The 24,627-nt window shown below is 42.3% G+C and overlaps 1 protein-coding gene and 1 long non-coding RNA gene across 3 annotated transcripts in view; both read right to left on the bottom strand.

Moving 5' to 3' along the window:
- ifih1 (interferon induced with helicase C domain 1) overlaps positions 1-12,443 on the bottom strand; it is a 38,326-nt gene extending 25,883 nt beyond the window's left edge. For both annotated transcript variants that reach the window (XM_003226233.4, XM_008118983.3), the window contains exons 1-3: positions 11,848-12,443; positions 3,497-3,650; positions 1,263-1,430 (exon numbers count right to left, since the gene is read on the bottom strand). In XM_003226233.4, the coding sequence (XP_003226281.2) occupies positions 1,263-1,430; positions 3,497-3,650; positions 11,848-12,303 (778 nt within the window). In that variant the 5' untranslated portion in view covers positions 12,304-12,443. The remainder of the gene's footprint in view (positions 1-1,262; positions 1,431-3,496; positions 3,651-11,847) is intronic.
- Positions 12,444-19,029: 6,586 nt separating this feature from the next.
- On the bottom strand, positions 19,030-24,569 carry LOC134295676 (uncharacterized). Its single transcript, XR_010002299.1, has 2 exons — positions 24,443-24,569; positions 19,030-20,727 (listed from the first exon to the last, which is right to left on the bottom strand). It is a non-coding gene; the product is annotated as an uncharacterized LOC134295676 (long non-coding RNA).
- Positions 24,570-24,627: the final 58 nt, after the last annotated feature.

Genomic DNA, 24,627 nt, shown 5'->3' with positions numbered 1-24,627 from the left:
TCTTTTCTCTCCCTTTCTCCTTCCTCCCTTCCTTAGGCTGTAAATTGTAATTTTCTATGATAGTCTTTTAGAGTTTATTGAAAAACCGCAAAACAATGAATCCGAGAAAAGTAAACTGTGAAGTAGTGAGGGAACACTGTATGTACATAATGGATACCCTGGAGATAAGATCAGAGTCTAAGAAAAGCATTCATTTATATTTTATAGAGCTTATACAGGAAATTTTATACACATTGTTTTTTAAAATGTGCATGAAAATAGTTGGTGCGTACTGAACTATCTGAAAGCAAAGGTGTCACTATCTCACAATTTCGGAGAAACCTGAGTGGGCAGCTCAAGCTATTACTCCAGTGTTTGCTTCGCCAAGGTTCAGCTTTATATGTATGGGGAAAATGTACTTTACTGCTAAAGACTCTCCAGACAAAGCGATTGTACTTTCCAGCTATATTTACAAGATTATGCTTGTTTCATTGATAAGCACTCCCTCTACTGGCTGAAAGTACGTTCTCCCTCAAAAGATCTGAACATCTCAAAACTTTGGTATTCTTATACGGGAGAATGTGCAAAAAAAATTAAATAAATGCATCTGGAAAAATATGGTAAAGAGCCCATTAGGGTGGAGAGAACCAACAGGGGTGGGATGAAATGGAGGGGAAAAAAAGGTAAAGGTTTCCCCTGACATTAAGTCCATTCATGTCTGACTCTGGGGGTTGGTGCTCATCTCCATTTTTAAGCCGAAGAGTCGGCGTTGTCCGTAGACATCTCCAAAGTCATGTGGCCGGCATGACTGCATGGAGCACCGTTACCTTCCCACCAGAGCGGTACCTATTGATCTACTCACATTGGCATGTTTTCGAACTGCTAGGTTGGCAGAAGCTGGAGCAACAGCGGGCGCTCACTCCGCTCCCGGGATTTGAACCTGGGACCTTTCGGTCTGCAAGTTCAGCAGCTCAGTGATTTAACACACTTCGCCACCGGGGCTCCAAAAGATAAGATATTCAGTGGAATTAGAAAGATCCCAAGAACTGCACTAAGGCCCCTTCTACACTGCCATATAATCCAGATTATCAAAGCAGATAATTCACATTATCTACTTTGAACTGGATTATATCAGTCTACACTGCTATATAATCCAGTCAAAGTAGTTAATCTGGATTTTAATGGCAGTGTAGAAGGAGCCTGGGCTCTCCCTCTATCTTGCATGTTATCCATTGCCACACAATTCCCACCACTAGTGGACAGCATTCCTGCTGACACCTCACCTGACATTGCAGAGGCTGCCCCAAATGAGTCTTCTATGGCATTATCCTCCCCAGCAGCCCTGGGATCAAGTTCTGCACTCTGGTTCAAATCCCTCACAACTTCAGGAGCCAGAGGCCTGTCAGCTGCTGTCACCTCATCCACAGGTGCAGAAACTCCATTTACGCTACCTGTGGGCAAATAAAATAAAAGGACACAATACGTAAGTCTTTTTTCTTTTAAAGTCAAGAGATGGGCCTACAGTGTTCTCTCACTTATTGCGGGAGTTATGTTCCAGGACCACCCACAATAAGTGAAAATCTGCAAAGTAGGGATGCTATATTAATTTTAATATTTATACATTATTTTAGTGGTTAAACACTATTTTAAGTCTTTATTAACCAATTGTGTGTTAATAAATCGCCTCCTTCTCCTCCCGTTTCCACTTGAGCTCCTTTTCTCTCCCTTCAGTTTCTCCTTCCTCCTTTCCTTAGGCTGTAAATTGTAACTTTTTTTGATTTATAATATTCTTTTAGAGTTTATTGAAAAACTGCGAAACAGCAAATCCACGAAAAGTGAACCGTGAAACTTACTTTTGTAACATTGACATAAGCATGACATTAAATGTAATGTTTGAATTATGTGAGCAGATCTGTTACTAACAATTTTCATTTAGACTTGTAAACGTTTTTAAAATGTGTCATGAGTTTTTACATAGGACCTCACACACCATTGTAGCATTCTGGATAGTTAAAAATATAACTTTTACAAGCTCTGGTGGCACTGTGTGGGTATAGAATTTCCCTCTTTAGAAGGCTTGATGGCCAGTTTTGGGAATGCCTTTCATAGTATGACTAAAGCTGTATTTACGCTTTTAGACACAGCTTGCAATAAATCACTACTGACTGAGAAGCCTGCCTGGTTCGGATTGAACAGCCGACCATTACATAGCCTAGCTCGTTGTTGATCGAAGCAACCTGAAAGATAGTTGCATCTGTTGAGTAGGAAATTTAGGCACTACTTTGTGCTGGGGAGGCTAATTTAACTAATTTATGACACCATAAAAATGTCCAGCAGAGTGCAGAAGAATGAGGAAGTACTCCATCAAGGACTCGGTGTCACAGTGGATGATGAAGCAGCAGTTCCCCTTGTGGCTGGAATCAAGCATACCCTCATGAAGCCAAAAGCTGGAAAATGTTAAATTGCCTCTGTGTCTCTCTCTGCGTCTCTGTCTGTGTCTGTATGTCGTATTTCTAATGACATTGAATGTTTGCCATATATATGTACATTGTGATCCGCCCTGAGTCCCCTATGGGGTAAGAAGGGCGAGATATAAATACTGTAAATAAATAAATAAATTGATGCAGTTTGACATTACTTTAACTGCCATGTCTCAATGCTATGGAATCATAAAATTTATAGCTTAAAAAAGTCTTCAATCTTCTCTGCCAAAAATGCTGGTGCCTTGCCAAAATATAAGTCCCATAATTCCATAGCATAGTTAAAGTGATGTCAAACTGCATTAATTCTACAATGCAGATACACCCTGGGTTATATTTACTCAGCTTTGTTAAAGACACATTTCAATAAATATGCAATCCACAGGAGAAATGGAGGAAAACATAAACAACTAAATCAAAGACAAAACACAAGCAACTCAGATGGGGAGCTGCAAGTAAAGGTACAGTAGAGTCTCACTTATCCAACATAAACAGGCCGGCAGAACATTGGATAAGCAAAAATGTTGGATAATGAGGGATTAATGAAAAGTCTATTAAATGTCAAATTATGTTATGATTTTACAAATTAAGCACCAAAAACATCATGTTTTACAACAAATCAACAGAAAAGGCAGTCCAAAACATAGTAGCGTTATGTAGCAATTACTGTATTTATGAATTTAGCACCAAAATATCACAATATATTGAAAACATTGACTAAGAAAAATTGGCTACTAACAAATTGACTACAAATAAAGAGAGAATTGCATAAAATGAACTTACAATAGCAACATTGTTGGAAATTAAATCTTAAAAAGTTCAATCCTTGCTGCCTAGAGAAACAGCTGTGGATCCGGGCAGGAGGCAAACTGCATTGGATAATCCAGAACGTTGGCTAAGCGAATGTTGGATAACCAAGACTCTACTGTATATAGGAGAGAGCCATTCTTTCTCCCATGCTATTATCTAATTTAGAATCCTTTTATCTCTCAAACCAAATGTTTGCCCAAGTAGGAAGGGTGAAATTAGACATTTACCATTTTCCTGCCCACATAGGGCATCTGCAGCTTTTTCATGTCCAGTTTTGCGCAGGACTTTCACAAATGGCGAGAACCAGTCCTTCTTCTGCACTATCCTGCACAGTAATTCTCTCACTGCCGGGCAATTCCCCCTGGCATCTTCAGCTTTAACCTGATTAAAAGAAACATGGAAGAAAAGAGGAAGGAGAAGAGAATGAAATTTCTGCAAGACGATTCTCAGCACAGATAAAATACTTTATTTTCTATATAGTCAAGTAACAGATTTAAAGTATTTCAGGCTTCTAGATTAGAACGGGAAGCAATTTTAATCTCTGCAACACATCTCTCCATGAATTACTGCTATATAGGACACAACTTATATGGTGTTGTATAACTTTCAGTTGCAATATCATTTGGACCATCAGGTTTTGAGACTTCAACTCCCAGAAGCCCCGGCCAACTCTGCCATCTGTCAGGAATTCTGGGAGTTGAAGTCCAAAACACCAAAGACTGCGAACAGCTGAATTAGAAGTATATCTAAACACGAATGAAGGAACATGAAAGGCAATGCAGACTAACTCAACCAGAGAGGTCAGCCACAGCAGAGCACTTGATGGACCAACCTGGACACAGTATATTATTTGAGAACACAGAAATGCCGGACCACTCTCACAACCACCATGTCGGACCACACAAAGAAGCCGTTGAAATCCACAAACATGTGGACAATTTCAACAGAAAGGAGGAAACCATGAAAATGAACAAAATCTGGCTACCAGCATTAAAAAACTCTAAAATCAGAATAGTAAATAAAGAACAACACTCTAAAAACAGGGGAATTCCAGACATGAAACAATCAGGGCCAGTTAACACCTCCTAACAAAGGATTCCCCGATCAGGAATCAGCCAGGCTTTGAAGCTGCAAGGCTTTTCAATGCTAATTAAGGTGATTAATTGCAAGATTCACACTTGCCTCAAACAGACAAGAGTTATTTCTCCCACCCTGGACCTTCCACAGATATATAAACATCACTTGCATAGTTTCCAACAGACCTCACAACCTCTGAGGATGCCTGCCATAGATGTGGGCAAAACATCAGGAGGGAATGCTTCCAGTTATGAAAGCCTTCAACAACACATTGTATCTACACTGTAGTATTAATGCACTTTGACACAACTTGAACTGCCATGGCTCAATACTATAGAATCAGAGGAGTAGTGGTTTCATACCGTCTTGCACCTTCCAAACTACAGCTCCTAGGATTTCACAGCATTGAGCAATGGCAGTTCAAGTTGTGACAAAGTGCATTAATTCTGCTTTTGTGTGTGTGTGTGACGGGAGCGACTTGAGAAACTGCAAGTCACTTCTGGTGTGAGAGAATTGGCCGTCTGCAAGGACGTTGCCCAGGGGACGCCCGGATGTTTTGATGTTTTTACCATCCTTGTGGGAGCTGGAGCTGATAGAGGGAACTCATCTGCGCTCTCCCCAGGATGGATTTGAACTGGCAACCTGCAAGTCATCAGTCCTACCGGCACAAGGGATGTTTTGGTTGGCCTTTAGTGAGACAGTCACGAAATAATCAGCTCCGGATGGTATTAATAATCTATCCTGCATTTTATTAGGTCCTTACCTTCTATGAACTTTAATTCATCATTTTGCTTTTGCATTGCTACTTCAGTTTCCCCACCTATGGAGATAATAGAACTGTGCCTGGTGATTAACTGATAGTATTAACTATTGTTATAATATTCTTGTTTTATATTGTATTACTGTTTTGATCTTGTTATACCGTGAATTGTGTTTATGTTGTTGTTTATATTATGTCGTCGGGCTCTGCCCCATGTAAGCTGCCCCAGTCGCTGCGGGAAGATGGTGGCAGGAAATAAAGTTTTATTATTACTAGCTGTGCCATGCAACGCGTTGCTGTGGCCAATTGGAATTGCACTGAATAGCCTTTGTGTTTCTAAGCCTGGGTGGTTTCTATATAGGGGCCTTTTTGCTTGGGCTGGCTGAATGGGACGGAGTGGCCTGATGGCTTACAAACCTGAGGGTTATCCATCTAGGGTATATCCTGGTTGGGCTGGTTGAACAGGAGTGAATAGTCTTGCTGTTTGGAAGCCTGGCTGCATTCTACCTTGTGGAATTGTTGTTTGGCCAGGTCGAATAGCAATGAATAGTCTGAGTGCAGGAAGTATGAATGTTGGAATTAGTTACCTTGACTAGCATTGAATGGCCTTGGAGGTTCAAGGCCTGGCTGTTTTCTGGTTGAGGGAATTCTTTGTTGGGAAGTGTTTGCTGGGTCTGATTGTTTCCTGTCTGGAATTCCTCTGTCTGGAATTTTCCTGTGTTGTGAGTATTGATTTGTATTTATTGTCCTGATTTTAGAGATTATATTGTTCTGTTTCTTATTAGAGCACAGTAATTGTTACATATAATATACAGTAATGATATGTAGTAATTACAAGGAGCCCCAGTGGCGAAGTGTGTTAAAGTGCTGAGCTGCTGAATTTGCAGACCTAAAGGTCCCAGGTTCAAATCATGGGAGCGGAATGAGCGCCCGCTGTTAATCCCATCTCCTGCCAACCTAGCAGTTTGAAAACATGCAAATGGCGGGAAGGCAACGGCACTCCATGCAGTCATGCCAGCCACATGATCTTGGAGGTGTCTATAGACAACGCCGACTCTTCGGCTTAGAAATGGAGATGAGCACCAACCCCCAGAGTCGGTCACAATTGGACTTAACGTCAGGGGAAACCTTTACCTTCCTTCTACGCACTTTAATTCATCATTTTGTTTTTGCATTGCTGTCTCAGTTTCCCCACCTATGGAGATGATAGAACTGTGCCTGGTGATTGATTGATAGTATTAGCTATTCTCGCAAGAATCCTTGCAAATTGCCTTCTCCCTGTCTCAGAAGACGCCCTCCCAGAATCCCAGAACGGCTTCCGTCTCTCCAGAGGAACAGTGGACATGATCTCCAAGAAAAATGCAGGGAACAAAACCAACCTCTGTACATGGCATTCATTGACCTTGCAAAGGCATTCGACACAGTGAATCGCAGCGCTCTCTGGACCATCCTCCAAAAAATCGGGTGCCCTGACAAATTTGTAAACATCCTGCGGCTCCTCAATGATGTTATGATGGCAACAGTCTTGGACAGCAACGGCTCCTAAAGTGACCCATTTAAGGTGGAATCAGGTGTCAAGCAGGGATGTGTTATTGCCCCCACCTTATTTTCCATCTTCATCGCTATGATACTTCACCTTGTTGATGGGAAGCTTCCCACCGGAGTGGAAATCATCTATCGGACAGATGGCAAGCTATTTAACCTCAGCAGACTGAGAGCCAAAACCAAGGTCACCACAACATCTGTTATAGAACTCCAATATGCTAATGACAATGTAGTCTGTGCACATTCAGACGACCTACAAGCCACTCTAAACACCTTTGCAGAAGCATACGAGAAGCTCAGCCTCTCATTGAACATCGAGAAAACCAAAGTGCTCTTCCAACAGGCACCAGCTAATCCCTCTGCAAAGCCAGGAATACAGCTTAACGGTGTAACATTAGAAAACGTTGACCATTTCCGCTACCTTGGCAGCCACCTGTCCTCAAAAGTCAACATCAACACTGAAATACAACACCGCCTGAGCTCTGCGAGTGCAGCATTTTTCAGAATGAAGCAGAGAGTGTTTGATGACTGGGACATCCGTAGAGATACCAAGGTGCTTGTTTACAAAGCCATTGTCCTCCCAACCCTGCTCTACGCCTGTAAAACATGGACGGTCTATAGACGTCACACTCAACTCCTGGCGCATTTCCATCAGCGTTGCCTCAGAAAAATCCCGCAAATCTCTTGGGAAGACAGCCGGACAAATGTCAGTGTGCTGGAAGAAGCAAAGACCACCAGCATTGAAGTGATGCTCCTATGCCATCAACTCCGCTGGACTGGCAACGTTGTCCGAATGCCCGATCACCGTCTCCCAAAGCAGCTCCTCTACTCCGAACTCAAGAACGGGAAATGAAATGTTGGTGGGTAGGAAAAGAGATTTAAAGATGGGCTCAAAGCCAACCTTAAAAACTGTGGCATAGACACTGAGAACTGGGAAGCCCTGGCCCTTGAGCGCTCTAATTGGAGGTCAGCTGTGACCAGCAGTGCTGCGGAGTTCGAAGAGGCACGAACGGAGGGCTTAAGGGAGAAACGTGCCAAGAGGGAGGAGAGTCAAGCCAACCCTGACCGGGGCCGCCTTCCACCTGGAAACTGATGTCCTCACTGCGGGAGAATATGCAGATCAAGAATAGGTCTCTTCAGCCATCTACGGATACACCCCCAAGGTGGAAGACAATCATCCTCGAACTACGAGGGATCGCCTAAAAAAAGATAGTTGTTGGAGTGTTCAAGCATTTCTGTATTCTCAAATAATATACTGTGTCCAGGTTGGTTCACCAAGTGCTCCTCCCAAGACACCAGAGATGGAAGACAGTCCTCCTCGAGCTACAAGGGATCGCCTAAGTATCAGCTATTGTTATAATATTCTCGCTTTATATTGTCTTCCTGTTTTCATCTTGTTATAATGTGAATTGTGTTTATGTTGTTGTTTATATTATGTCGTTGGGCTCTGCCCCATGTAAGCTGCCCGGTGTCGCAAAATCACAAGTTGAACACTTCCCAAGTGTCTAGGACTGTGTGATGTATTAGGTAGGTAAAGGTTTCCCCTGATGTTAAGTCCAGTCGTGACCAACTCTGGGGGTTGGTGCTCATCTCCATTTCTAAGCCGAAGAGCCGGCGTTGCCCATAGACATCTCCAGGTCATGTGGCCGGCATGACTACATGGAGCGCAGTTACCTTCCCGCCAGAGCGGTACCTGTTGATCTACTCACATTGGCATGTTTTCGAACCGCTAGGTTGGCAGGAGTGTGATGTATTATTATTATTATTACAGTAGAGTCTTGCTTATCCAACACTCGCTTATCCAAGGTTCTGGATTATCCAAGGCATTTTTGTAGTCAATGTTTTCAATACATTGTGATATTTTGGTGCTAAATTCATAAATACAGTAATTACTACATAGCATTACTGCATACTGAACTACTTTTTCCGTCAAATGTGTTGTATAACATGATGTTTTGGTGCTTAATTTGTAAAATCATAACCTAATCTGATGTTTAATAGACTTCTCCTTAATCCCTCCTTATTATCCAACATATTCGCTTATCCAACATTCTGCCGGCCCGTTTATGTTGGATACATGAGACTCTACTGTATTATTATTATTACTAGCTGTGCCTGGCCACGCGTTGCTGTGGCAAAGCATGGTGGTATGAGAAATAAAGTATTGAGGAATTGGTGGTAGTTAAGGTAAAGGGTTAACGTTTTCCCCTGACATTAAGTCCAGTCGTGTCTGACTCTGGGCATTGGTACTCATCTTGAGTCTACACTGCCATATAATCTAGTTGAAATCAGATAATCCCAGGCCTGTTTGAAGTGGCCCTGGGCTGAGTGGGTTGCAAGAGACCAAGTGGGTGGAGCTTAGCCTTCTAACTGACAGCAGACCAAGTGGGTGGAGCTTAGCCTTCTAACTGGAAGCAATTGGATAAAACAATTATTCCTCTCCCTCTAATTAGGACTTTATATTTCTTTTCTTTTTGTTGTATGAACATAGAGGCATGGATGAGGGGCTGTGCTGCCAAGTTTAGTGTTTCTGGGATGTGTGGTTTTGTTGTTTTGTCCTAGGCCGAAATTTCATTACCCCTTTATATATATACTAGCTGTGCCCGGCCACGCGTTGCTGTGGCTTAGTGTGGTGGTGTTGGTCAGTCTACATTAGGTTGTATTTATGCTGTGACCTCCACCCTTCTTTATGCTCACATTAGTAGTAGTATTTGAAGTCTGTTACCTTCTTCAATTTTCGTGTTGATTGATAATTGCTTGAGATCCCTGTTGTCTTTGGTTTGTTGTTAATTGTAATGTCTGATTCTGCTGAGTGTGGTTTATATTTTTATTGTGGTACAATAGTCTTTTTTTGTTTTGCCTGTGTAGGTGTTTATTATTATTGTTGTTGTAGTGGTCATGAAGGTTGGATAAGTTAGATGCTACTGTATTGTTTTTTAGAGGCCCAGTGTAGCACTAACTGGCCTCTCAGCCTCAGTGCCTGGCTGTTTCTTGCCTGTGATGGTGTTGATTCTTATTGTTGTTGTTGTCATTGTTATTATTGTAATTGTTTTTTTGGAGGCCAAGTCTGAATGTAGGGACTGGGGAGGTGGATAAGTTGTGTTGTCAAATTTTGTATTTGTTATAGTCACAATGCGTTGTTGTGAGTTTTGTGGGTCCGGATTGTGGTTTTGTGGTGTGGTTATGTTGTTACAACTGAGAGGCAAGGCTTTTGTGTTGTGTTGCCAAGTTTTGTATTTCTGCGGCATTTAGTTGTGTGCCAAGTTTCGTATTTCTGGGGCGTTTAGTTGTGTTGTTATAGTCATGATGCGTTGCTGTGAGTTTTGTGGGTCTGGTGTGGTTTTGTGGTGTGGTTGTGTTGTTACAACCGGGAGGCAAGGCTTTTGCATTGTTTTGGCAAGTTTTGTATTTCTGGGGCGTTTAGTTGTGTTGTTATAGTCATGATGCGTTGTTGTGAGTTTTGTGGGTCTGGATTGTGGTTTTGTGTTGTGGTTGTGTTCTTACAACTGGGAGGCAAGGCTTTTGCGTTGTGTTGTCAAATTTTGTATTTCTGGGGCGTTTAGTTGTGTTATAGTCACGATGCGTTGTTGTGAGTTTTGTGGGTCTGGATTGTGGTTTTGTGGTGTAGTTGTGTTGTTACAACTGGGAGAAAAGGCTTTTATGTTGTGTTGTCAAGTTTTGTATTTCTGGGGCATTTAGTTGTGTGCCAAGTTTCGTATTTCTGGGGCATTTAGTTGTGTTGTTATAGTAACGATGCATTGTTGTGAGTTTTGTGGGTCCGGATTGTGGTTTTGTGGTGTGGTTGTGTTGTTACAACCGGGAGGCAAGGTTTTGCATTGTGTTGTCAAGTTTTATGTTTCTGGAGTGTTTAGTTGTGTGCCAAGTTTTGTATTTCTGGGACGTTTAGTTGTGTTGTTATAGTCACGATGCATTGTTGTGAGTTTTGTGGGTCCGGATTGTGGTTTTGTGCTGTGGTTGTGTTGTTACAACCGGGAGGCAAGGCTTTTGCGTTGTGTTGTTATGTTTTATATTTCTGGGGCGTTTAGTTGTGTGCCAACTTTTGTATTTCTGGGGCGTTTAGTTGTGTTGTTATAGTCACGATGCGTTGTTGTGAGTTTTATGGGTCCGGATTGTGGTTTTGTGGTGTGGCTGTGTTGTTACAACCTGGAGGGAAGGCTTTTGCGTTGTGTTGCCAAGTTTCGTATTTCTGGGGCGTTTAGTTGTGTTGTTATAGTCACGATGTGTTGTTGTGAGTTTTGTGGGTCCTGTGTGGTTTTGTGGTGTGGTTGTGTTGTTACAACCGGGAGGCAAGGCTTTTGCATTGTGTTGCCAAGTTTTGTATTTCTGGGGCGTTTAATTGTGTTGTTATCGCATGATGCGTTGTTGTGAGTTTTGTGGGTCTGGATTGTGGTTTTGTGGTGTGGTTGTGTTGTTGTAACCTGGAGGCAAGGCTTTTGCATTGTGTTACCAAATTTCGTATTTCTGGGATGTTTAGTTTTGTTGTTATAGTCACTGCGCAAACAACTTTATCATTTTATATATATAGATATAGATTACTAGCTGTGCCCGGCCACGCGTTGCTGTGGCATTTTCTGGTGATGTTGGTGAGAAATTGTTGAGGTAGTGGTGGTATTGAATGTCTGTTGTATGGTTGTCTTTATGTTTAGTATGCTCACTGAAATGGATTATATGACAGTGTGGAGTCAAGATAATCCAGTTCAAAGTAGATAATATAAGATTCTAAATGGGTTATATAGCTGTGTGGAAGGGCCTTGAGTCTACACTGCCATATAATCCAGTTAAAATCTGTGGAAGAGGCCTAAGTGAGGCCTAACTGTGCCTGTCCCCTGGGCTGAGTAGGAGACCAAGTGGGCGGAGCTTAGCCTTCAAACTGGCAGCAATTGGATAAAAACTATTATTCTTCTCCCTGTAATTAGGACTTTATTTTTCCTTTCTTTTTGTTGTATCAACCTAGAGCCGTGAATGATGGGTTGTGTTGTCAAATTTCGAGGTTGGGGGGCCTGTAGTTTTGTTGTTTTGTCCGCTGCCCTGATGCCATCACTCTTTTATATATATAGATTATTCCACTGGGCCACTGGGGGCTCCCCCCCCCCCCCCCAGGTGACGATGTCCCAAGTCTGCCAAAGCCCTACAATGGGGTCCTGCTCAATTGGCCCTCCTGCAGTGCCTGCCTACCCGCTCCAGGTCCTCGTCGTGGAAGAGCCCCTCCTCCAGGCAGGCCATGGCCACCTGCGTGGCCCGGAGCTGCTCCACCAGCACGAACTCGAAGAGGCCGAGCAGGAAGGCGCCCTCGTCGCCGGCGGCCTCCAGGGAAGGCGAGGGCATGAGGCTGGGGTCCAGGTAGGCAGCGGCCGCCGTGTAGCCGCCCTCCACCAGCGCCTGGTAGAACTCCTGGCACAGGCCCGGCGCGGGGCGCGGCTCGGCCCTCTCCAGCACCTGGAGCAGCAGCCCGGCCGCCGCCACGTTGCCCGCCGCCCGCTCCTCCGCGCGGATGCGGTCCTTGTCCTCGGGGCTCAGCGAGGGCATCCAGTCCAGCACCCGCATCACCTGCATGTTGCGCTTGATCCGGTGCCTGAAGACCGAAATCAGGGCCAGGATGGAGGCGTCGCGGGACGGGCTCTCCTCTGCCATTCTCTGTCTTTCTTTCCACCAAATCTCCCCTTCGCTGCACAGCACTGCGCTTCCCTTGCCTTGCCAGACTCTGTGGCTCGTTCCAGCGGCAGCAAAATGTAAAGGAGTCGGTTTCAGTTTCTATTCCTGCCCGGAGCTCCTGAGTTTCGAAACGTCAACGCGCTCTGCCTCCTGTTGCTGAGTCAACTTCGCCTCTTCCTCGTGTTTCAGTCTCCTTGGGTTTTCTTTTACAGTTGCAGTTTCCTTCGCACACGCCCTAAGCCAGGGGTCCCCAAACTTTTTAAACTGGGGGCCAGTTCACGATCCTTCGGACAGTTGGAGGGCCGGTCTATATTTGGCCACCAAGCAATAATAATAATAATAATAATAATAATAATAATAATAATAATAATAATAATAATAATAATAATAATAATAATAAATAGGGTTGGAAGAGACCCTTTGGGCCATTGAGTCCAATCCCCTTCAGTCTTTGGGCACCAAAAGCACAAGCAAAGCACCCCTGACAAATGGCCTCCCAGCCTCAATGTTAATAATAATAATAATGATAATAATAATTGTGCAGTTTTCTGGCATTGTATATTTCTGTGACTGTTCATTTTGGGTCCTAGACACTTGGGAAGTGTTCGACTTGTGATTTTGTGATATGAAATCCAGCATATCTATCTTGTTTGCTGTGTCATAATAAAATAGTAGTAATAATAATAATAATAGTTGGAAGAGAAGAAGAGAACCCTTGGGTCATTTAGCCCAACCCCCTTCTGCCTTTGTGCCGTGGGGGCCGGATAAATGGCTTTGATGGGCCGCATGTGGCCCCCGGGCCTTAGTTTGGGGACCCCTGCCCTAAGCCAACGCTGCTCTTTGGAAAAAAACAATAATTCTGCCTCTACTGTAGAATGATACCAGGGTTGAATGAAAAGTAATGCCTCCACCTTCGTTACAATAGAGCAGGGGTCCCCAAACTAAGGCCCGGGGGCCGGATGCGGCCCACCAAAGCCATTTATCCGGCCCCCATGGCACAAGGGCTGAAGGGGGTTGGGCTAAATGACCCCCAAGGGGTCTCTTCTTCTCTTACAACCATTATTATTATTATTATTATTATTATTATTATTATTATTATTGTATGACACAGCAAACAAGATAGATATGCTAGATTTATTATTATTATTATTATTATTATTATTATTATTATTAAGGCTGGGTTGCCATCTGTCAGGGGTGCTTTGCTTGTGCTTTTGGTCCACAGAGGCAGAAGGGGGTTGGACTAAATGGCCCAAGGGGTCTCTTCCAACCCTCTTTATTATAAGTATTATTATTTATTATTATTAACATTGAGGCTGGGTGGCCATCTGTCAGGGGTGCTTTGCTTGTGCTTTTGGTCCACAGAGGCAGAAGGGGGTTGGACTAAATGGCCCAAGGGGTCTCTTCCAACCCTCTTTATTATAAGTATTATTATTTATTATTATTAACATTGAGGCTGGGTGGCCATCTGTCAGGGGTGCTTTGCTTGTGCTTTTGGTCCACAGAGGCAGAAGGGGATTGGACTCAATGGCCCAAAGGGTCTGTTCCAACCCTCTTTTTTTATTATTATTGCTGTTGTTGTTGTTGTTGTTATTATTATTATTATTATTTATTGCTCAGTGGCCAACTATAGTCCGGCCCTCCAATGGTCCGAAGGATTGTGAACTGGCCCCCTGTTTAAAAAGTTTGGGGACCCCTGCAATAGAGTCTCACTTATCCAACATAAACAGGCTGGCAGAACGTTGGATAAGCGAATATGTTGGATAATAAGGAGGGATCAAGGAAAAGCTCTTTGGAAAAAACAATAATTCTGCCTCTACTTTAGAATGATACCAGGGTTGAATGAAAAGTAATGCCTCCACCTTCATTATAGTAGAGTCTCATTTATCCAACATAAACGGGCCGGCAGAACGTTGGATAAGCAAATATGTTGGATAATAAGGAGGAATTAAGGAAAAACCTATTAAACATCAAATTAAGTTATGATTTTTCAAATTAAGCACCAAAACATCATGTTATACAACAAATTTGACAGAAAAAGTAGTTCAATACGCAGTAATGTTATGTTGTAATTACTGTATTTACGAATTTAGCACCAAAATATCATGATGTATTGAAAACATTGACTACAAAAATGTGTTGGATAATCCAGAATTACAGTAGAGTCTCACTTATCCAACATAAACGGGCCGGCAGAACGTTGGATGAGCGAATATGTTGGATAATAAGGAGAGATTAAGGAGAAGCCTATTAAACACCAAATTAGATTATGAACATCATGTTATACGTACAACAAATTTGTCAGAAAAAGTAGTTCAATAGGCAGTAATGCTCCATAGTAATTACTATATTTACGAATTTAGCACCAAAATATCACGATGTATTGAAAACATTGATGACAAAAATGTGTTGGATAATCCAGAATGTTGGATAAATGAATGTTGGATAAGTGAGACTCCACTGTAATAGGAGCTTCCAGTGGCCTAGGGGATAAAAGCCTCGTGACTTGAAGGTTGGGTTGCTGACCTGAAGACTGCCAGGTTCGAATCCCACCCAGGGAGGGCGCGGATGAGCTCCCTCTATAAGCTCCAGCTCCACGCGGGGACATGAGAGAAGCCTCCCACAAGGATGGTAAAAACATCAAAACATCTGGGCGTCCCCTGGGCAACGTCCTTGCAGACGGCCAATTCTCTCACTCCAGAAGCAACTCCAGTTGCTCCTGACACACACACACACAAAAATGAAAAGTAATGCCTCCACCTTCGTTACTTGGGTTTGGGTGGGAATACAGTAGAGTCTCACTTATCCAACATTCCAACATTGAGACAGAGACAAGACGCAGGCACAGAGTGGCCTCGAACTCATGACCTCTTGGTCAGAGTGATTTGTTGCAGCTGGCTGCTAACCAGCCTGCACCACAGCCCGGCCTGTTTTCAATACATCATGATACTTTGGTGCTAAATTTGTAAATACAGTAAGTACACATAGTATTACTGTGTATTGAACTACTTTTTCTGTCAAATTTGTTGTATAACATGATGTTTTGGTGCTTTATTTGTAAAATCATAACCTAATTTAATGTTTAATAGACTTTTCCTTAATCTCTCCTTATTATCCAACATATTCGCTTATCCAACGTTGTCGACCCGTTTACGTTGGATAAGCGAGACTCTACTGTACCACTATTCACTTTCCCACATAATCACCAGACAATTGGATACATTTCTGCCAACGATGAACAAGTTTCCTGAAGCCGTCATGGGAGAAGTCGACACTGTTTCTGCAACCAGCGTCTCACAGTACCCATCGTGCACAGATCTTCTGATAGCCGAGCAAAGCAATAATGTGACTCACACGTTCTTGTGAAATGCTGATTATGTTTGAAATTTCTGAGTGATATGACGATTGTGCTTAATCAATCTGTCAACCTTTTGCTTGTGAAACTCGGTGGTTGCTGTCACAGGACGTCCAACTCTTTGTTTGTCACGCAAGTCAGATGTTTCCACCTCAACATCTTTAAACTTACTCGCCCAACGACGCACAGTACTCACATCAACACAATCACCATAAACAGCTTTCATTCTCTGATGAATCTTCTTTGGGGTGACACCTTCTGCTGTCAAGAATTCAATGACTGCACGTTGTTTAAGTCGCATTGACCGACCGTCTGCGCAGGGCTCCATACTTCGCACTTTAACAACACAACCGTTCAATGCTAAGGCTTCCCGCCAAAGGGAACTGTAGAGGAGAGTCTACTCAACAAGCCAGTACCTATCATAGAATCATAGAATAGTAGAGCTGGAAGAGACCTCATGGGCCATCCAGTCCAACCCCCTGCCAAGAAGCAGGAAATCACCTGCTTGAAGGCAGGGAAAGGCTTCTTTACACCAGCAACTCTGAGCTGCAAATGCTGCACGACTTCATCAAAATGATGGAAATTAATTAATTAGACAGCAGAGATGCACACCCATGGTGCATCTACTACACAGAGTTAATGCAATTTGATATTACTTTACTAGCGCTGGTCCAATGCTATTGAATGCTGACGTCTGTAGTTTGATTTTATTTATTTATCGTGTCAGAAGCAAACCAAGGGTACAGTTGTAATGTCAATTTGAATTTTTCCTCTCACAATGAATGTTAAGGCAACACCCTAGTCTTTCCAAGAGTTAACAGTAAAAGAAAAAAAAAAGTCACATAATAGAAACATCAATTCCCTAATAGAAACATCAATTCCCACACCTATGGTGTGGAAAAAAAAAACATATGGGAAAATCTATTTCTGATCAGTTTCCTGGGGAGTAGGTCCATAGCTTTTTGCAAAGTTTCAAAGCTGTGCAACTCCGAAAAAGTTGACCACTATTTTCAACTGATATTTTTGTAAAGATAAAGGTTTCCCCTGACGTTAAGTCCAGTCATGTCTGACTCTGGGGGTTGGTGCTCATCTCCATTTCTAAGCCAAAGAGCCGGCGTTGTCTGTAGACACCTCCAAGGTCATGTGGCCAGCATGACTGCATGGAGTGCCCTTACCTTCCTGCCAGAGCGGTACCTATTGATCTACTCACATTGGCATGTTTTCAAACTGCTAGGTTGGCAGAAGCTGAGGCTAACAGCTGCCGCTCCCGCCGCTCTCGGGATTTGAACTTGGGACCTTTCAATCTGCAAGTTCAGCAGCTGAGTGCTTTAGCACATACCTTTTTCTCCTCCACATCTTTCTCTGCACCATTCCCTGTACTACAGCTATTCATAGATCTGCCTCTGTACACTTAACAAAACAGACTTTCAGCAGAGGTTGATCATAGTCACCTTGGTGGACCTAGAGCAATGGTTCTCAGCCAGGGATCCCCAGATATTTTTGCCTACAACTTCCAGAAATCCCAGCCAGTTTACCAGCTATTAGGATTTCTGGGAGTTGAAGGCCAAAAACATCTGAGGACCGCAGGTTGAGAACCACTGATCTAGAGATTCCTACAGAAAACACTCTTCTAGGAATCTCTGTTGTACAGTTCAATTCTATGACTAGATTCCAGCTAAAGTTGACTACAGAGCTGTGCTGGAGGACATAAAGATTCCTATAGAGATGTTCTGTCAGATGAAAAAAAAAATTTGTTTATATTTGCAGATTTTAATTTTCACAGGTGTCCTGTGTCCTAACCCAGCAGATACGGACAACTGACTGTAGCCAGTTTCTTTACGGTTTTCTAGCACTAGTAGCTAGTGTTGCTTCAGTTTCTTGAGGACAAATCCTTATCCTTTGAAATGGTGAGATAATGCATTGAACAATATTGTTATGTATTGATATGCTGCCAATCCTACCACTCCTCTACATATATGTGTATTTGGGATGGCATTGAATTTTGCTGTACAATGTACAGTGACAATGAAGTTATTCTATTTTATTCATAAACTATAATGATTAAGGCTGATAGTCAAGCCACATCTGGGAGGCCCACCTGTTTCACACCCTTAAAATAGAGGCAAGAATACAGTATCTTAAATTCACAGGCCTGCATCCTGTCTTTGATTGGAACATTTAACTTTGTGCAGGCCTGGAACAGCTGGATATCAAGCTGAATATTACTTTGGTTGACAATGGTGCTGACATTTTAGTGCCTGTCTTTTACTTTCCTGTGGCCCGATCTTCACATGGTTGACACCATCTCAAGTGACAGCAGAGTAACGTCTGAAATAGCACATAGGAGTATATACTGCAGGGCTGGGATATAGTCCTCATATAGATTCAGCCTGCTTGGAAATGGAAATGGCACCCAGAAATTTTTGATTGGATCAGGAATAAACTGCCTATATATACAGTCTTCCCCCTCCTTTACTCCATGCAGAAACTTTGGCAGAGAGAAACTTGTTTTTACAAATCACAGTATGTCATTTTGTCCATATCAGCAAATTGTGATTTGAGGCATGCATACAGTCCAGAATTCCAAACCATAGTTTGGAATGGTTAGAAATTCTATTTTGGAGAGATCCACAGGAGCAGATAAAGGATAGTATGTGTGCATACAACTTATTTCCATCATTCCACAATATGGTTTAATTCATTGCATATCTTTTGGGATTTTGAAATACCTACATTTTCATATACATAGTCCCAGATACCTCTCCTATTGTCAGCACATTTTCCACCCTTTTAGCAAAGTGGTTAGGAATGAAGAGGGAAATCCATATCCCACCCCAAGTTTTTCATTTTCTCTGGATTGGATCCCAGCAGTGGCTAATGTGGTCATTCCAAGCTTTCTCTTACAGCTGTTTCCAGGGTGCTTGCTCTGCTATATTCTGCTACTAACTGGGTGGAAGCTGAGTGATGCATCTGCTTTTTACAGAGACCTTGTGTAAATGGACTCCTCTCCCTTTCTCTTTCCTCCATTGGTGCTCCTTGAGGAAAAATGCAGTGGGCATTGGACATGTGACTTCCAAGGCAGAAGGGGGCAGCTGGGAGCAAGTTTTGGTTTTTGCAGTATTTCAGATTTCTGGATAAGGGAAACTTAACTTATATTCCTGTTGCCCAGCATTAGCTTTCTCTTTCTTCCTCATACTTCTGGATTCTACTTTTATTTCTTTTGAATCTGTGGTTGCATTTGTATGACATTGAACCAAGTAACTGGGTGCAGGGATTTTCCAAGTCTTAAATGCTGTGAAGCTATGAACTAGAAGTAAAAAAAAAGTTGCAGAAAAAAAATCATACAAGTGTTTGTTACATTATAACAATTTATTTAACAGCTATTGCATAACTATATTTTATTAGTTACATCAATGTATATTTTGTTAATAAACATAATGTTTCAGCATTAAACAGCAAAAAATATGAGAAGTATTTCATATTTAATGAAAATGTATTGTACATACATCAGTCTCAACAAGTATTAGGTCAAGACCTGGTATCTTGATAAAGGTTGCATTATCTAGTGATTAAAAATATTACAAAACAAGTTATTTATCCAAACTACCTTCATAAGCAGCAGTAAGATCGCAATACTATAGAATTTAGTTTTGCTTGGAAGGGGGAGCCATGGAAATTAATGGTCTCTCTGCAATATAAACAAGGATGTAGCATACTTTAGTTCAAATTCCCAGATGTTATACCCTATCAGCCCAGCCGAGGCTCCTCAGATTTTTTTTTTTTGCTACCAGGTTATATTATATCAGTGTTTTCTCTGTACCTCTACAAAAACAGTCACTGCATAGTATTGTCTAAAGAATATCTGATGCCTTGTTCCTGCAGATGAACTGTATATTCAATAAGGTGTCACCTTAAGGACACATTCACAGATTGCTTCATACCCAGCACTATAATGAGTCTCACTTTAAATTTGGATTGAGTATCCCTTATCCTAAATGCTTGGGACCAGAAATGTTTTGGACTTTTTAAATTTTGCATATACATCCATCTTGGAGATGGAACCCAAGTCTTAAGTACAAAATACATTTATGTTGTATGCACACTTTAAACACGTAAACTTTATTTTAAATAATGTGAATAAAGCAAGATTTGTGTATTTTGCCATCAGAAAACAAAAGTGACACTAACTTGGCCACCAACATGGACAATATTGAATTGTGGAGTATTTCTGATTTCAGAATTCCATGTATGGGATCCTCAACAAGATAAGCTGTGATGATTGCTACAAAAAATATTACCAATCTTTATTTATAACCAAAAAATAGCTTTTCCCCACTTTTCTGCCTCTTTGGACAGATGGACCATCTTTCAACCCTTTTCTTAGTTTAGTAGTCAATGAAGCTACAGAGAACGATGCAACGATGCAACGGTGAAGAGAAGAGAGTAGTGGCTGGCAGGATGCAAAGCAGCAGTGGACATTGTAAAAATTCCTGGACAATTTTTAAAAACTGCTCAGACAGAAATTTTAACTCTGAAAAAGAGAATATGCATGGGAAAAGGAGGATATATATGTACCTTAATCTCTGTTTACCTTTACAAAGATAGACTTGTTGACATGTTCAATAAATGATTATTGAACATAGCCTAAAACAAACAACTGGAAGCGTAATCCTTTTATTACACTAATTAAGTTGAAACATCTTTTACGAGTTAATGTTGGACTATAATTGTTTGAGGGTCTAAATCCCTGCTCGGCTATGAAAACCCACTGGGTGGACTTGGTCAAGTCATACACTTTTCACCTCAAAAATAGGAGCCTCCGGTGGCCTTGCGACTTGGAAGGTTGGGTTGCTGACCTGAAAGCTGCCAGGTTCGAATCCCACCCGGGGAGAGCGCGGATGAGCTCCCTCTATTAGCTCCAGCTCCATGCAGGGACATGAGAGAAGCCTCCCACAAGGATGGTAAAACATCAAAACATCCGGGCGTCCCCTGGGCAACGTCCTTGCAGACGGTCAATTCTCTCACTCCAGAAGCAACTCCAGTTGCTCCTGACACGAAAAACAAAAAAACCTTTAAAAATCACAGGGTATGTTCAATGTGACTTTCTTAACAGTAAACATGCAGGCAAAGCTGACAAAATGGGTTTTACTGCTAGACTTACATGAAAACCAGATAAATCTACAAATACTCTCCAAACTATTGTAAAAACATGTTACAGTATATACTTCAAGGCTTTCATATTCTTACCACTTTCATTTTCCTTTCTTTATAGAGTGGTTTCATTTCACGATTGCTAATGACTTTCTTACAAGGATTTTTTTTTATAAAAAAGGAAATTCTCATGCTGATAATTTTGCTATTATGGGTTGTGTATTCCTTATCTGAAATGCCTGGGATCAACAGTGTTTTGGAATTTGAAATTCTTGGAAAATGGAACATAATCCTTTAATTAAACAAAGGCATGATCCATATAGCTTTTCATGATTTGCACAATCAATGGCTTTGCTATAAACTATAAAGCACAGAATGATTTTCTTCTGAAATTCTTTGCTATGCTTCCTTGTGCCTCTTTCCTGAACCAATCTTGGACATCTGGCATTTCTTGCTTCAGCACAACAGCTGAATCAGAATATCTGGAGTGTTGAAACCAAAATAGAGCACTGATCTACAGCTCACAGACAAGTGAGGCATCATGGCATGGGGTTTGTTGGGAATTGGAGGGAAGGGTTAGATGCTTCTCATTTCCCACAAAGACCGTTCATGGTTCCCTGTGCCCCATGGAAAGGAGCTTGAAGGGCTGCCTCAGGGCCCTTCCACACAGTCATATAGCCTAGAATATCAAAGCAGAAAATCCCACAATATCTGCTTTGAACTGGATTATCTGAGTCCACGCTGCCATATATACCAAGTTCAAAGCAGATAATGCGGGATTATATTCAGTTCTGTGCAAGGGGCCTCAGTTTACAATCCAAAGAAGGGAATGGCACCCAGGTGGGAAGAGTGGCTGTGGGCTCAGTATGTCAAGGATAGGCAACAAGTACAGGATCTCCATTAGCAACCTGGGTGTTTCTCCAGGCCTGTCCACAGTGCTTGGTTGAGGGTACACTGCTTTGCTGAACAGAGTGCTAACAGCCCTGCCTTGACTCCAGATGCCTTACTTTGAAGGTACATCACTGCTAAGCTGGTATCTGTATATGTTTGTGCTTAACACATCTATTTCAAGTTCTGGTATAGCTGGGAATAGTTCCCGTAGTCCTCGGCCAGGGCAGAAGGCCAGGGCAGTTTGCCCTCAGGGTACATTCACACTGTAAAATGCATGGAGTTTAAAACCACTTCAACTGCCTTAGCTCAATGCTATGGAATTATAGTAAGTTGTACCAGCACTCGTTGGCATTGGATCAAATTTGGCACAAATATATGATACGCAGGAGTCTGAATACTGCTGGGGTTGGGGGCGGGAATTGATTTTGTTATTTGGGAGTTGTAGTTGCTGGCATTTATAGTTAACCTATAACTATGGTGGAGTTCAAATAGCATTTTGAACTCCACCAACAATGGAATTGAACCAATCTTGGCACACAGAACTCCCATGACCAACAGAAAATACTGGAAGTGTTTGATGGGCATTGACCTTGGATTTTGGAGTTGTAGTTCACCTACATCCAGAGAGCACTGTGGACTCAAAACAACGATGGATCTGGACCAAACTGGACATGAATACTCAATATGCCCAAATGTGAACATTGGTGGAGTTTGGGGAAAATAGACCTTGACATTTGGGAGTTGTAGTTGTTGGGACTTATAGTTCACCTACAATCAAAGAGCATTTTGAACCCCACCAACGATAGAATTGGGCCAAACTTCCCATACAGAACCCGCATTACCAACAGAAAATACTGGAGGGATGTGGGAGGAATTGACAGTGATTTAGGGGAGATGTAGTTCACCTACATCAGGAGAGCACTGTGAACCCAAACAATGATGAATCTGGACCAAATCTGACCCAAATTTGGGAGGATTTGCCAAAAGGGAAGAGAAGGACAGGCAGAGATATCTTCAGCCTCCTCTGCCAAAGGGGTTCCTAAAACCATCAGAAATATGTTTTCTGATGGTATTTGGTGACACCTCTGACACCTCCTTGCGACCCCCTGTGGGGTCCTGACCCCCAGGTTGAGAAACACTGTCCTAAACTATAAATCCCAGGATCTTGTGGGAGGATTAAAAGTGGATGCACACTCTATGCCTACTCTTTAGTGCGAGATGGTCCCTATTAATAGTGCAAACCTATGCTTTTCAATACACTATGGCCCCTTCCACACAGCTGTATAAAATCTGCATTGAACTGGATTATATGAAATAGTGGACACAAATAATCCAGTTCAAAGTAGATATTATGGATTATCTGCCTTGATATTCTGGGTTATATGGCTATGTGGAAGGGCCCATAGTTTATGGCAGCCACAAAAACTGGAGTATAACAGCTACAGTAGTTTCAAACTAAGTACAGTTGAGTCTCACTTATCCAAGCTAAACGGGCCGGGATATATGGCAGTGTAGACTCAGTTCAAAGCAGATATTGTGGGATTGTCCGTCTTGATATTCTGGTTAAACGGCCCCTTCCACACAGCTGTATAAAATCCAAATTGAACTGGATTATATGGAATTTGGACTCAGGTAACCCAAGGCCCTTCCGCAGTCAGAGAACCCAGAATATCAAGGCATAAAACTCCCCAATGGGAGTTGAACTGGGTTATCTGAATCCACATTGTCATATACAGTAGAGTCTCACTTATCCAACACTAGCTTATCCAAGTTTCTGGATTATCCAAGCCATTTTTGTAGTCAATGTTTTCAATATATTGTGATATTTTGGTGCTAAATTCGTAAATACAGTAATTACTACATAACATTACTGCGTATTGAACTACTTTTTCTGTCAAATTTGTTGTATAGCATGATGTTTTGGTGCATAATTTGTAAAACCATAACCTAATTTGATGTTTAATAGGCTTTTCCTTAATCCCTCCTTATTATCCAAGATATTCGCTTATCCAAGCTTCTGCCGGCCCGTTTAGCTTGGATAAGTGAGACTCTACTGTATTCCCATTCAAAGCAGATATTGTGGGATTTTCTGCCTTGATATTCTGGGATATACGGCTGTGTGGAAGGGCCCCTAGTCCGAAGCCAATATTGTGAATTATTTGTCTTGATATTTTGGGGCCCCGTCCACACAGCTGAATAAGAGTCCACATTTTCCGCTTTCAACTGGGATATATGGCAGTGTGGAAGCAAATAACCCAGTTCAAAGCAGATATTGTGGGATTTTATGCATTGATATTCTGAATTATCGAGCCCCGGTGGCGAAGTGCGTTAAAGCTGAGATGCTGAACTTGCAGACTGAAAGGTCGCAGGTTCAAACCAGGGAGCAGAGTGAGCGCCCACTGTTAGCTCCAGTTTCTGCCAACCTAGCAGTTCGAAAACATGCAAATGTGAGTAGATCAATAGGTACCGCTCCGGCGGGAAGGTAAGGGCGCTCCATGCAGTCATGCTGGCCACATGACCTTGGAGGTGTCTACAGACAACGCTGGCTCTTCGGCTTAGAAATGGAGATGAGCACCAACCCCCAGAGTCAGACATGACTGGACTTAACGTCAAGGGAAACCTTTACCTCATTCTGAGTTATATGGCTGTGTGGGAGGACCCCAATACCACAGAGAAACATTTAAACAAACCCGGAATATCTCTATTAAAACAGCTGACTACCTCCTCTTTGGTTTCTTATTTCTGCAGCTCTTCTGGGCAGAATAATACAGTGTCAATCAGCGTCCCACAATGACGACCGGTTTCTCTCCCCGCCCCTCCACTTCCGCCTCGTCTGCTTCCGCCTTCTCTCCCCCGACTTCCTCCTCCTGGCTCCGCCTCCTCTTCACTAACCTATCCTGACAGGA

Source organism: Anolis carolinensis, chromosome 1 (assembly GCF_035594765.1).
Source record: "Anolis carolinensis isolate JA03-04 chromosome 1, rAnoCar3.1.pri, whole genome shotgun sequence".
NCBI classification, from domain to species: Eukaryota; Metazoa; Chordata; class Lepidosauria; order Squamata; family Dactyloidae; genus Anolis; species Anolis carolinensis.
The sequence above is the reverse complement of the archived record's forward strand: the minus strand, read 5'-3'. Positions and strand labels throughout refer to the sequence as shown.